The sequence below is a fragment of the Gambusia affinis genome, linkage group LG06, assembly GCF_019740435.1.
Source record: "Gambusia affinis linkage group LG06, SWU_Gaff_1.0, whole genome shotgun sequence".
Lineage (NCBI taxonomy): Eukaryota > Metazoa > Chordata > Actinopteri > Cyprinodontiformes > Poeciliidae > Gambusia > Gambusia affinis.
Window position 1 is genome coordinate 29,377,323 of NC_057873.1, and position 14,206 is coordinate 29,391,528.

Genomic DNA, 14,206 nt, shown 5'->3' on the forward strand with positions numbered 1-14,206 from the left:
CTGATGGCACCAATGACCTGTTTAAATGTGATTGTTTGGAGAGTTCCTTCAGTCCACCTTGTTGACCTTGCTCTCTTCCACTGTGTCTTTAGAGATTGTATGAGTAATCTCTGGACAAAGTATCAGCAGAATGATCAGGAGCGGCCATACAGCTGCCTTCCTCTTGGCACTCTCTGCAAAACTGTCTACTAGGTCAAACAGCTTCTCTGCCGCTTCTGTGAACGAGACGAAACAACGTATGTTAGTGCAAATTCACAACAATTTCCCCCTCAAAGCACGTCACAGGAGTAGCAGATCCAACTCATTTTATGAGCAACACAGGATTTAATGACACAAAATGTAATCGGATCCTAAACAGAAAACAGTCTAATTCATACTACAACACACAGGATTCCTCACATCACACCCAGACGTCAGAGCCTCTTTGAGGTTTCTGGTTGATTTTTCTCAGGAATGTATCCACATCAGTGGTTATCAAGACAGACTTTGACTGAGGCATCAGTTCCTTACACAGCAAAATAGTAATCTCCAAATAAAGCTAAAATGAGAGCAAAGCTTATTTTAGACATGACTGTCATGATAATGACGTCCTGGCTGTTGGTTTGATGGGGCATTGAGCCTTCTGATGGTAACAGCCCTGTGTGCTAGTTTTTAGCTGCCTCCTTGAGGATAGAATGTTTTGAATATAATTATTTGACTTTGCTTTGCAGTTTTTGTCTTGGGGAAACAAATGACCCGAATGCATTCGGTGACGTTATTGAAATCATCGACTCCATAATTATGCCCAAACTTTGCTTATTTTATTCATATCGTGATACCATTAATACTTTAACAGATATCTGACACACATGGACACCATAGTTAAACTATGCTCCATATTGTAGGTAGTTGGTACCGTAGTTGGTAGTAGTGGACAGTGAGGTGTAAATACCACCACCTCTGTGATGCACTCATTTGAAGACGTGCCTCTGGCGGTTCGTTCTCTTCATTCTGGGTCAGACTCTGGCTCCGCATTTTTGTACCGTGGCGCAGATTGTGTGAGCCTCCAATATCGTAAACTGGACAATGTGGGAGGTGCTCTTGCAGAGAAGGTTCCCTTGCACTGACATTTAGATGAACACTCTATGATGGCTCATTTTATAAATATGACTCCAACATACGCATCAACTATAAATGCCATAGCGATGTCTTAGCTCAACTAAGCCCCCTCTGAAAGCCAAACCAATGTGTGTCTTCTTCAGAGTGACAGTCTGGTTCAAAGTTAACAAAAATGTAATCTATACATACCTGCCATATCTGTCTGAGGGCGTTGGTATAGCATCGTAAATTCATCAGGATAATTTTCTACCCAGTTCCAAAATGCCTGCAGAGAAAAACCAGGATCATTTCATCTTATTCTGGTTCCATGAAATAAATGAAATGATGGTTTCATTCTTTGTTATAGTGGGAAAACACCTTCTCTAAACTGTTGATGACAGCAAGCTGCGCGGCTTTCTTCAGAGCCCGGAACTTTAACACGGTTTCTAATGAAAAGAAGAAGAAAAAAAAACATCATACACAATTAAATCTCCTGATGTGTCTGGAGAATAGATGGGAACATCACCAAATTAAAGGCATACAAACAGCGGATATGTATACATACATTTTCTCTTTTTTTTTATTTCCTTCATCTAACCAGGTAAAACCATATTGAGATCAAGAACTCGTATAAAAAGTAAATAAAAAGTATTCAGCTCCTTGGATGATTTACCATACTACGATCTTGATCAACAAGATTTAGCTTCTTTTGACAATTAAAAAAAAATAAAATCCTTTAACATAAGTGATAATTTCTACAAAAAAAAAAAAATAAAAATCCCAATAAAACATAAAATAAATGATCACATAATGTTCATTCCAGTTCAAAGTGACATCACCCTTTAGGTGTAAGTATTCAATAGTTCTTAAAGTTGTCAGGCAGGTTTTTATGTTTTGTTTTGTTTTTTTTAAAAGACCAACAATAATAAATAAGCAAATTCCAACCTTGCAGAAGCCTCTTCAATTTGCAACAGTCCACATTGATGTACTGCATGAGCTCGATGTCATGAACATCCACATTATCTTCTGAGCACACCGTCAACTCCTGCAGCCTGCGACAGAAAAGCTTTCATTCACCTGGTTTGATGTGAAATGGCCTTTGAGAACTGATCAGATCAATATTGTTTATTTGATTAATGAACATGGTTCACTAATAAATAGTTTTAAACTATTGTTTTAACTATTTATTTTGGGGTTGCAAGCAAGACACTTTCTTTCAGGTGAGAAACGGCGCAGAAACTCCATAGATGTCTTCAGCAGTTACTTGATACCACAATTTCTTCCCCAGCAAAAAAATAAATAAATAAAAAAATCAAAGCATGAATATATGTCCTTTAAAACGTGCTCGGTCATAGAGCCGGCGCATCGTATGCAGCTGTCCCCGGTTCAACCGAGGAGTTTGAGAGAATTCAAAGGGAATTCAAACTGGGGCTGAGGAGGAGTTAAGAGGAGTGAGGAGGAGTAATGAGGTGTGTAGGAGGAAGCTATAGGACTCTCTTCAGCAAAAACAACATCAGAGATATGTGAGCGGGCAGGAGGAAGACCACTGGCTTCAACAACAGAGATTGGCAGGAGCCGGACACCAACCGAGTTGAATAACTTCAAAAGATTCAGAATATCTGCTGAAGTTCCAGCAGATAGTCAAAATCAAATGACTCTGACTTGAGGCCAAAACACCGGATGGGGAACTCCCTGATAAAAACCTCTCAGAAATATTTAGATGTATTTGTATCACATGCAGTCGTGAATGCACGTATATTTCTTCCCCGTGGTTTGCTGCTGCTGAGATCCTGCAGGGTAAACACACACAGCTGCTCCCAGTGAGCAGAGGGTCAACCCGGGTGTGGAGCTGGTCTCTGTGCCACTTGGCCTTCCAGGCCGTCTTCTCAGATGTAGCTGCTTGTCTTGTGGACGGCCGCTGTGCTGCAGTACAGGTTCTGGTTTGTTCTGGTCTCAGATTTGGTTTTTGTTTGTTTGAACATCTACTTTGAGAAATGTGTTATCATATTTAAAAGAACCTCACTTTCTGTCTGTTTTAGGTTTTAGTATAAAGAAAAACAAAACTTTTGCAGAAAAGAGGATGGAGATGTGAAAATTTATGGGGGAAAAAGCAGTTTCCCAACTTAATGGAAAAATAAAGATCTAAAACAATATCACAAGTGTTTTAGATCTCAAATCCGCATGTCCTCAAATAAATGTTATTCCTTGAAAACTCAGGAAAAACCAGCATTTGTTATTACATTTATATTTAAAATATCCGTTGATTCTTAATGATTCTGGCTTAAAATGATAAAAAGTCCATTTAGAATGTCTGCAGTCGCAGGCTGCAGACCCCTCCTCCGTTTCTAAACCATATACACATTTTACCGCTAATTTAATGTAGCTTGTGGGCGTTTTCTAAGTGCAAAAAATATCATCTGCAGTCAGAATAACTCCAACTGTACTTGAATGTGTTAAAACTGCAGCATGCAACTTTTATTAAAAATAATTGTGTTTTATTTTTCACACATCTGTTCAAACTGATGTTATGTCGTGGCAGTACAGCATGAGCTACATCCTCTGTAATAAAAAAGGAAAAAAGGTGAAGCTCCTCTGCCTCTCCCTGGGCTCCTACTGCTATCTGCAGAAATACACAGCGTAGTCAGAACTAATGAGGAAGGTCAGTCAGTCATCCTCGTTTAAGTGCTGCTCATACCCTCCCCCTTTCTCTCAGAGTCTGGCATGAAGACTCAGGCTGGTAATCATGGCCGCCAGCGACGGGGTGTAAACAGTTTTCCTATAACGGGAAGTTATTTCTCCGCTTTTAGCACATTGAGCAGCACATACATGAGTGTCTCATGTTATACTGTCATGACATAGTTACAATTTTAACAGATATGTTAAAAAACAAAAAACAAAACATTGTTTAGAATTAAAGTATTTCGAGAGCATTACAAATCGCAATTCTACGATTTTTATGTATAATAAAAACATTTTATTACCATAAATATGGTCTTTACTGATCTAACAACTACTTTTTCATTATTCCTGGATTTAGAGGCATTCAAAACAACAGTGCACTGGGTAAATGCCTTGCCTCGTTGAGATGCGGCTGAAAACGGCATTGAAGTTGTTGCAGCTCAAAGAGAACAGGACGGCCGAGGCGGAGGCACGCAGCTCTGCCGCGTGCTGGTGGCCCTCACGATACGTGTGGATGAAATGGCAAATCTCTGGCAGCAACTGCTTCACCAACATGGTCTCATCCAGACGCAAGCAGTCTTTAGATTGCTGCAGAGGCAGGGGAGAGAAGAAGAGAATGTCAGCAGTTTAATTTGATTGTCCAGTTTGAAATAGTGGATTAGCTATGAGTCAGCAACTGCTGGAAAAAAAAAAAAAGAAAGAAAAAAAAAAGTAATCACATATTCTCACAGTTCAAGTTCAAGGTGAGGCAGGAGATGTAAAACTTATATATTTCTATTTCTATAAATTGGGTTACTGGTGAAGTTTCCATTTTTCTGTTTGCATAATAGTTCCACAAACATTTTAAATATAGTACCATGCAGGAAATTTGTCAAGGAAATCTGAGAAAATACTCACCCCTGCCAGGCACTTCTCCAGTGTGTCAAGGATGATGAGCTGAGAAAGATAAAGATTCTTCTCGGAGGCTTCTCCAAATATCCGCTGTTGGAAAAATAAACCCATCAATGTAATGCGTTGGAGCAGTTAAAGATAAATACAAGAAAATGCACACACACACATTACATACATATACAGTACAGACCAAAAGTTTGGATACACTTTCTAATTGAGCTCAATTAGAAAGTGTGTCTATATTTATATCCATCGATTACACTGGTCAACAGCCAAAAAGTAGTCTGGGGTTTTTCATCTGTTTTAGGGTCATTTTGAAGAGCTGAATCCAAAAATCACTTTGGTTTTGCTCCATCAGGTCAACTTTCTGAACTATGGAGCAACATGAGTATCAAAATGCATGACTTGGATCAGTTTCCTGAGAATCTGAGATCAATGAGTGATGAGCAGGAGGAGAGATTCCATCAGGACAGGAAAGAGACGGAGACGTGATGTTCAATTCACATTATCAGTGTTTATTATTCAACTTACAGAAATCAAAGTTTGTAACATTTAATTAATACACTCAAATAAAAAGCTTTTTTTTTTCTCCTAAAAACATTTTTGGATGAGAAATATTAACAGAAATGAACTGATGATGTCACAAAAATGTAATCAATTTAGTCAGAAGATCGGATTTCTCTAAATCAGATTAGAATAAAAATCTGACCAGACTGAGAAAAATGGATGTCATCTTTGGATTCAGTGGTGCAAAATAGTCCTAAATCAGTTGAAAAACATAGACAACTTCTAAAAAATATTTTTTTGTAACCCAGTGTTATCCAACACGCTTATCCCTTGTATGTGGGGGGAAAAAAATAAATAAATAAAATTGAGCTCCTCTACAGCGTTCCACTGCTTGGCCAGAAACAACCAGTCAGTCAGTTAGCCACCACACAATACAGTTTACTCATGCATAAAACTATTAGCCATGCTCTCAGGCAGCTTTGAGTTAGTAACTTACAATATGCACATACTACATTTATTAAGAGCTTAGAACATTTTTTTTTCTTGACCAAGCTAAGCCTGTTTTGTATTGAGCCTGTTAGAAATATTACAAGACTATACTAAGACTTATTTCTTGTTCCAATTAAAAATATGTACACTAAAATTCTTCATTGAGTTATTTTAAACAAGTCCAGTCTGCATGTGAACAACCAAGAACAATCAAGTTCGCTATGCTGTCAGTTGGAAACAGAAGTACAGTAATTGTGACAGAAGTGAAAAAAAATAAAATAAAATCTGTTGTTGCCATTACTGGCTTTTTCCACAAACGGATTACTATGATTACTGCAACACTTACCATGTTGTTGACATTTTTGAGTATAGTGGTGAGGCCGCTGATAACAAGGGAGAACTTGTACTTTGAGATGTTGATCAAGCATTCTTTGTTGTGGTCTGTGCTGACTTTGCTGTGTGTGTTCTGATGTCCAACCTTTATAGGAAGCTGGAGGAAAACAAGAACACAACGTCAACGTCATGACGGTATGAGACAGACCTGTGAAAAATATGGAGCTGCTCATCCTTCTCTCTGTAGACCCTCTGTCATCTGAGGAAATTTACTGCTTCATCGGAAGCAACCAATTAGAGCTAGGAGGAGGGTCTGAGCGCTGTCAATCACTAGGTGAACATGCTGCTCACTGTCTTCAACTTTCTCTCTCTTACGCTACAGCTGGTTCACCACAACAGAGGCTGCCATGAATGCTCACGCTAGTAACCATGGGCACCAGTGACGGCGGATGATCATCTTGGTCGATTCAGAAAGAGAACAAGTCGGGTAGATAAATCTGGAGAGGCTCTCCATCCAACTTAATAGACTCCTACCATATGAATATTGTTCCAGATATTTACCACATCGGACACCGATTTATTCTTTGTCATCACAACCCCCAGGTATTTCAAATCTTCTTTTACTTTTACGTTAACTAGTGGAAGTGGACGGTCTTCAGGAGAACAGCTCAGCTATGCTTTAAGGTTAGTTGAAGTCCGGAGGCCTTAGAAAACAGATTCATGGTTTAAAGAGCTAAGGGGATTTGATCTTCACATTCCAAGAAAAGGGTCGTATCGTCCTACAACGGACTTATTATTGGCTGGCCCATTACATCAATTCCAGCATCTCTGCAGACATTATAAATAATTATGGCAAACTTCCACAATCTTGACAGATTCCTCCATGAATGCTGAATCCGTTCTCTGTTCCATGACTTAGGGTTACAGAGCTGTTTAAGTCAGTTTGTAGCATATATGATACTAAAATTACTGAATTTTCCTCCAGATCCTAAATGAGTTTTAAAGATAAATGTAACAGGATGGAATGCTTTGTAAAATTCTAAGAAAAGCATAAACCCATTTTCATCAATTAAGTCTGTTGTGTTTTAGTCTGCATAACCCCGAAATCTGATTCCAGGTGAGGCCAGAAATGGTTTAACCCCACAGTTCATCAGCAGGTATTCAACAATCAAGTGTTGTTTACTTGTTTTCGTGTTAAAAATTACGCATATTTGAGCTGGATTGCTTTCCATAGAGGCCTGTGTTAATGGAGCAGGCATGAGAGTATGAGACAGACAATCTGTTTGAAGCCTTGCAAGTGGGCCCATACTATGTGACTCCAGGAACTGGCTCCTCAGTTTGCTTCTGAATCGAAATAAAGGACAGCAAAAAAAAAGCTGCCTTTCTCCCTTATCACATTTTTTGGTATAAGGATTTTATTGCATGTGTGTTTGCAATTTATTTGAGTGCCTTTGTTGCGATGGACCAAAATTTCCCATGTGTGGCAACATTTTGATCTCTCCTCATAAAATGCTCAGCACATAGTAATAATAAAATAATTTCTAATAATGTCAAAAACCCAACAGAGCGGCTCCTGTGGTCTAATTTCTTTCTCCTAATTTCTGATGTTTTAAAGGTCTGAAGTGTCTGTTGTGTTTAAATGAACTTTAATGAAAAGAAAAAGACCTCATCTTTGCTGAGGCATTATAGAGCCCTGCATAAAGGCAAGAATACTAATACTGGAGCAAGTTGATTTAAGATGCAAAAATAAGACAGCATATAAACATACAGCAACACTCTGCAACTCCAGAATCCTAAATATTGGGAAGGACAGAAATTTTTTATTTCTATAAAACTGCTGGTGCATTTCTCAGTACACAAGCATAGAATGCAGATGAAGCGCTTCATCAGACGAAATCATCTCAAAACAGAGAAACTGTCCGAAGCCAAGCATAGTAAGAAAAAAGACTTAAAGCAGAAAAATGTTTGTTTCCAGTTTTCTTTTCGACCCAGTCATTGCAACATAAACAGATTATGACAATATTCAGACCATATTCAGAATTTATGTGCTGGCCTTCACATTAAAGCTTCATTTTCATTTTGCCTGTTACACATATATTGTCCACAAGATGGCGCGGTGGAGCAAATTAAGCGCAATGGCTGGTCAGATCATGAGTGGAGCAATTTGATGGAAAGCCTCAATGTATCATGAAGCTTTATCTAACACCACTACAATTTAACAAGAAATGATAAAGTGCCTGAAACTATATAGTGCTTTATCAAAGGACTTCAAACACTAAATCCAGTCATTAAACCTTCATGTACAAATTCACAGAAATGTGAAGAAGAAATGTAGATGAAGTGAAGACGAATGATGGAAGACTGATCCTGGCAAAAATAGTAATAAAAATAGAGATAACTAAATGACTGGCCAAAGTAAATAATGTGCAAAGATTGCAAGAAATACAAAGAACTTCACAAACTTATTTGATTTTACAGAGACAAAATATTTCTGTATAATTTTCAACAGTACAATTTAGCATTAAGGATACAAACAATTAATTGACTTGTGATAAAGTGTTTGCTAATGGTTTGTTAGATTAAAATTAGTTCCAATCATTTAAGTAACATCTGCTGTAGTTTGGCCATCATCCAGAAGAGGGCACCACTGGACATACTTAACAGAGCCAGTTCATACAGGAATAAAGATGGCAGGCCCAGACCAAAAATGGAAAAGAGAAAAGGTATAAACAAAGTTGTGTGGGATGCAAAACATACTTTTTGTGGATCTGTTTTGAAACATAAACACTCGACAAGCTCCTAAAGTTTCTCTCTAGTAGCGCTCATTCAGCTGAGTTGGAGAAGCATCAACTACTCATTCAGAAATTAATGATGTTCTCCAATGTGATGCGATGACAGAAAAGCAGCAGGGATGAGGCAGAACGATTGTGGGTGCAAACATAGAACAAAATGAGTAAGGTTGATTTTGAGGACCGTTACGAGCCAAGTTTTAACATTCCTTCTAGAGCAACCACAGACAGTACTTCTGTATGAATATGTCTGTTCATGTGAAATTAACTGTTTCACATATTTTATTTTATTTTTTTCCATTTTTAATTTTTCTAGTCAACAGCATAAGAGGCTCCTATTTTTGTTATGCCTTGTAAATATGTAATATGAGAAAAACATTATATTTATTCAGTCAGCATTTAAAGCTGCAAACAAGTACAAGCCATTTCCAATTTTCTTTTAGTTACATACTGCAGCTTTTTTTTTTTACATATTTGTTAAAACTGTCACCATGACAGTATGACAGACAGTCTGTGAAGAGATCAAGCTCCTCCACCTCCTCCCTCTGCTACTTTTGCAGTCTGAAGAAATGCACCGCTCCCAGTCTAAAACCACCAATCAGATGGAGGCGTGACTTAGAGCTGCCACTCATACCTGTGTATGCGCTGCTAAATGTGCTAATAGCGGAGAAGCAACGTACTGTTACAGGAAAACTGTTTATCCAACATCATCGGTGGTCATGCGCAATAGCCTGAGTATGCACAGTAAGCTCTGTAATCAGAAAGCAGCTGTAGCATAGCAGAGAGCTAACAGGGGACAGAAGGGTGATTGGCAGCGCTAAGACCCTCCTCCTGGTTGTTTCGAGAGCAGCTTGATTTTTTTCCACATTATGTCTCTTCTCAGGCCATCACGACGTAGTGACACTTTCAACAAGAAAACAAATATTTTTCCAATAAAGGTTCCATGCTGCAGCTTTAACACAGCTGACACAAAATAATATTAAAATTTTATCATAATAATCAGCATATTCTAAAAAATTCAGCCCTTCGTGTTATGGAAAGACAGTTGCAAGAAAAAAAAATTCTTAAAATGTTTTTTAAGAAAGTGACTGCTTGTCAGTTAATCTTTAGTTGATCAATAAAATCAATCAACTTTAGATTAACTCATTAAGTGAAAACTTGCATCCATTATTTATCCTATTTAGATTTCCTTTTTTTTTCAATCTTATGGTTTAGTTTTCTTTTTCAATTTTTACTTTATATTTTGTATTTATTTTATATGTTTTTAGTTATGGTCATTCATTATTTTATTTTTTTTCAGAATTTTCATGTACTGTTGTATATTTACCATCATCTTTTTTTTAATCGCAGATTTTCTCCCTTAACATTTCCTTTTTGAATTTCTCCACCCTTCAGTTTTTTTATCGTTTTCTTTCTTATCTTGATATTGTCAATTACCTTTCATCTTTCATCTTCTCTCCTATTGGTCAACATTAAGATCTTATTGTTTTTTAATGCAATATTTGTCACATTAACTACTTTTACTGAGCCACTGAGTAAAAGACGGCTGAACTCTGAGAAACATGAAACGATGTTAGCAGCACTTGTTTTATATTTTTGTCAATTTCTGCAGCATCAGTCCTCCAAACCAACAAAGGACAGTCTGAAAATTGGCTAACTTACTGCAGAATCAGTTAATTCTGAACCGATTCTGGCGAGAACAAACAGGCGAGAGGCACCAAAATGTTCTCCAAAATGCACCCTATAAAGTTGGGGAAAGAGGCAATAAATCAAAAAGTCTAATTAGTTTAGATGCCAGCTCAGCAAAGACAAAGGTTAAGCTACTTCATTTTCACAAACTTGTTGCTGTGGAGAGAGATGCAGCTAAAAAGGATGAGAACAGGAAAAGGAGGAAACCATGGAACCAAAGAAGAAGAGAGGGTCACAAATTCAGCTATGATAAACAAAAGGTAAGCAAGTTAAACAGAAAAGCAATAAATGTTCCAACTAAAGTAAGAATGTGACAAGATCTCTAATTAACCTCACAAGTAGAACTATTTTCATTCTGAATAGTTTTCCAAGCTTAAAGATGTGTTCTTTCTTTCTTTAAGCCCTGAGTTATTAAGTGGAAGAGCTGAAGCAGAAAAAAACAAAAAGGAGCAGCTAAATGACTACTAGGAAAGTTAAAAGGAGGGATGCACTGATTGCAGTTTTTTGGTCGATCAACAATTACCAATTTTTAAAAAGCCCGACCTCCTGATTCCAATTTTGGCCGATATCACTTTTTGTATTCTCTGAAATGTTGCTAAATATAGCATCAAAGTCACTGAGTTGGCAACAGTGGGGTGACTATTAACTGCAAACGTGCAGACATGACCTGGTGGGCCGGTGCATCGGTCAATTTCTCTCACAGGAGAGCAGAAGAGGACAGTGGTTGATTTTTAGACCTTTGTTGTGGAAGATAAGATTGGTGGATAAGATCGGCTTCACATGCAAGTATCTACAGATCTCCGAAATTAAGGAAATCCACTGCCCAATAAATCGTTCCATCCCTAGTACATGGAGACAACAAGATAGAGCTTGTATTAGAAAATATAAGGTAAGACCCACAGTCAAACTCAAGCACATAAGTATCCCTCCCACACACACACACACACACACACACACACACACACACACACACACACACACACACACACACACACACCAAGAAAAGCATACATTTTGCCAATGTCACAATAAAAAAGCTTCATGAAAATAAAACTGTTCGGGCCACAAATAATGTTACCAAGAATAACCAAAATATCAGAAAGGCTTGAGTTGGAGTTCAGGGTAGTAATAACTCTTAACTGCCGTAATCCGAGTTGAGCTGGTAAATCTGAGTAACAAGCCATAAATTATGCCAATTAACACTTTAAAAAAAAAAACCTCTAAGAAGCTTTGAAAACAAAGACATTAATAAGGGATTAGAACACCGACGTCAGCACTCTGATTTTACGATTATCATTTTTCCAAGTGTTTTCCAGTAGCGATGCCAAGAACAGGTCAAAAAACGGTTTCTTTAAAAAGAGGAAAAGAACTTAGTTGTTTCACCTGCTAACAGGAAGCATTAAGCTTCACGTTGCCGCACATATCTGAATATTAAACTGTTCAGATATGAGAAGGAAGCAAAACTGGCTTGGACTCCACAGCAGGAACTTTAGCAGGGCATTTGTTTACGACCGGGTGCATTTGGCCTGCTACTGTTAGCTTGCTATCCGAGATCAAATAAAATTAGCCAAGTAGCTCCTCTCAGCTCATTCATCTTTAAAACTTCCATAACGATGTTTTACTGTACATCTTTCTAAGTCTGACCGCTTTTTCCCAAGACGGCTGAACTGCGAGAAACATGAGAGCTGGGAAGAAACGACGTTAGCAGCACCGAGCTCATCTGTAGTGTTTTAAACGGGTTGATTTCTTTAGTCGGCTGGAAAACCGCTTCCCAACTCAATGTGCATGTAACATCTGTTTAAAGACTAAACCTCTGTGCTGCTACAACAAAGCCGCTGAATTAGCCCACCTCAATTAGCCCATTTTACCTGCTCATCAAATCGGGTAATCACGGCCTGGACCCATTCCACTGGTTTGTGAGCCGCCATGGCCGGCCGTGGGGACACACACAGCTCTGTTGGGAAGTCCGAGGTTTAGAGTCGGTGTGGACAGACGTATTTCCCCATGAAAATATGACTTGGGTGGCTTAGAAAGGACAAAGCGGGCGAATATTTTCCCCTTTCTATTGGATTCACCATGGATCCACCGCCATGACAAGCCACCGGAAGTCTTCTTCGGTCAACTGAAGGGAGGCGTTGGATCAAGTTAGCTGAAACTAATGGCTTCCAGGCAAATACTTGACCCTTCTGTTTACGGGGTTTTGGTGCTCGAATACATTTACTATTTTTGAAATTATCATACTGCATCTTAAGCAGAAAAGAAGCCACTCCAATTCTGTACTATTTTCTGCAGATTTTTTCCCCATTATGTTTCTTATACAATATTTTTATTACATGTCACGGCTATTAAAAGATATGGCTGAAAAGACCAAACTTATTCAGTTCCAATGAAAAAGGACATTATTAATAACACTGGCGTTAGCTATTATTAAAAATGCAACTGTGGTTCATGTTAGTAGTTCTCTTAATTTACTTTGAAAGAGAGCTACTTTGGTATACTTCCGCAGTTGGTTTAGGAACTAAATGCTCGTTTCTCGTCAGGATGTTTTCAATAATTAAATGCCAGATATCGGTTCCGTAGAAAGAGGGCGGTAGCTTGCGTCTCCTTCTTCTTCTTTTATTGGCGGATAGTAAACTAAATGAAGCGCGTTACCGCCGCCAATAGACTGGAAGGTAGATCTGAAGGAGGAAAGGACAGGAAATGAAGCTTGATGCGTCACTCCTGGCCCCTTTATCACAAATCAGTGTGAAGTAATTACAATATTCTCACTGATTTATGAAGTTAGCTTAAGTCACGCTCACTAAAATTGCACAAGTCAATGTTACTCAATTAATTGCAACTTGCGAATACCTATATTTTTATGTTTTGAAAACTATTTCTTAAGCAAGTTTGCATAATTTTTTGAGTAAAGTCCATATTTCGTTTTATTGTAGTATAATATGTCTGTTTGTATTGGGATAAGGTAACTTAAATAGTTTTAGGCATTCGGTTTCCTCAAAAAGCTGAGTAACTTTGCTGAACTGGATCTTCCTTAAATAACATTTACCATCTAAGTAACTCTTGATTTAATGAGTACAATCAACACGTTTTAAGTAATTTAAACTCAATTTAATAATTAATTACACTCGTAATTACATTATGAGTGTAGGATACTCATAGTTCACTTTCCATAATAAACTGGCACTATAATCCCCCCGGTACTCCTCACAGAAAATATGAATTAAATGTACTTACATTTAATATTTTTGAAACTCAATTGTTTAGTTCAATAAACCTAAACTGAGGCAATCGGTTTTCTCAAATTGTTTGAGCTCAAGTAGCTTGTTTAACAGTGTAGTTGTTGAAAGATATTTTCTCACGAGATCTTGATCGAATAATTATGAGACTGGGCCTATTTTTATATTTTATTTTTTTCCTCCGGTGAATACAGTGCGTTTCTGTGCATTCCCACTGACATCAACTGTTAACTTCTTTTCTTTCTAGATCTACATCACGCTTACCTCAGAAGATGGTCCGCGTTCCTCACCACGGTGGGCGGGACGCGAGCGCACAGCAGCTGGCACTCAGCAATGGAGAACCTGGAGGTTGAAGTTCTATTGGAGTTAACTAAACCCACATATTTCATTTTATCTTATAGAAACTCATTGCTGGCCTAAACATAATGATAAAGACTTAGTTCAGTTTATTATTCCTCTATACATATGTAATTACATTTTGGCACTTTTTTTTTAATGAGCAACCTTTTGTATTTA

General features: G+C 37.9%; 1 protein-coding gene across 2 annotated transcripts in view; it reads right to left on the minus strand.

Annotated features, from left to right (window-relative positions):
* The window catches only part of nf1a (neurofibromin 1a), an 80,549-nt gene extending 67,886 nt beyond the window's left edge, over window positions 1-12,663 (minus strand). For both annotated transcript variants that reach the window (XM_044119376.1, XM_044119375.1), the window contains exons 1-8: window positions 12,323-12,663; window positions 5,990-6,133; window positions 4,654-4,737; window positions 4,154-4,344; window positions 2,023-2,129; window positions 1,456-1,523; window positions 1,288-1,363; window positions 58-215 (exon numbers count right to left, since the gene is read on the minus strand). In XM_044119376.1, the coding sequence (XP_043975311.1) occupies window positions 58-215; window positions 1,288-1,363; window positions 1,456-1,523; window positions 2,023-2,129; window positions 4,154-4,344; window positions 4,654-4,737; window positions 5,990-6,133; window positions 12,323-12,382 (888 nt within the window). In that variant the 5' untranslated portion in view covers window positions 12,383-12,663. The remainder of the gene's footprint in view (window positions 1-57; window positions 216-1,287; window positions 1,364-1,455; window positions 1,524-2,022; window positions 2,130-4,153; window positions 4,345-4,653; window positions 4,738-5,989; window positions 6,134-12,322) is intronic.
* Between the last annotated feature and the right edge of the window lie 1,543 nt (window positions 12,664-14,206).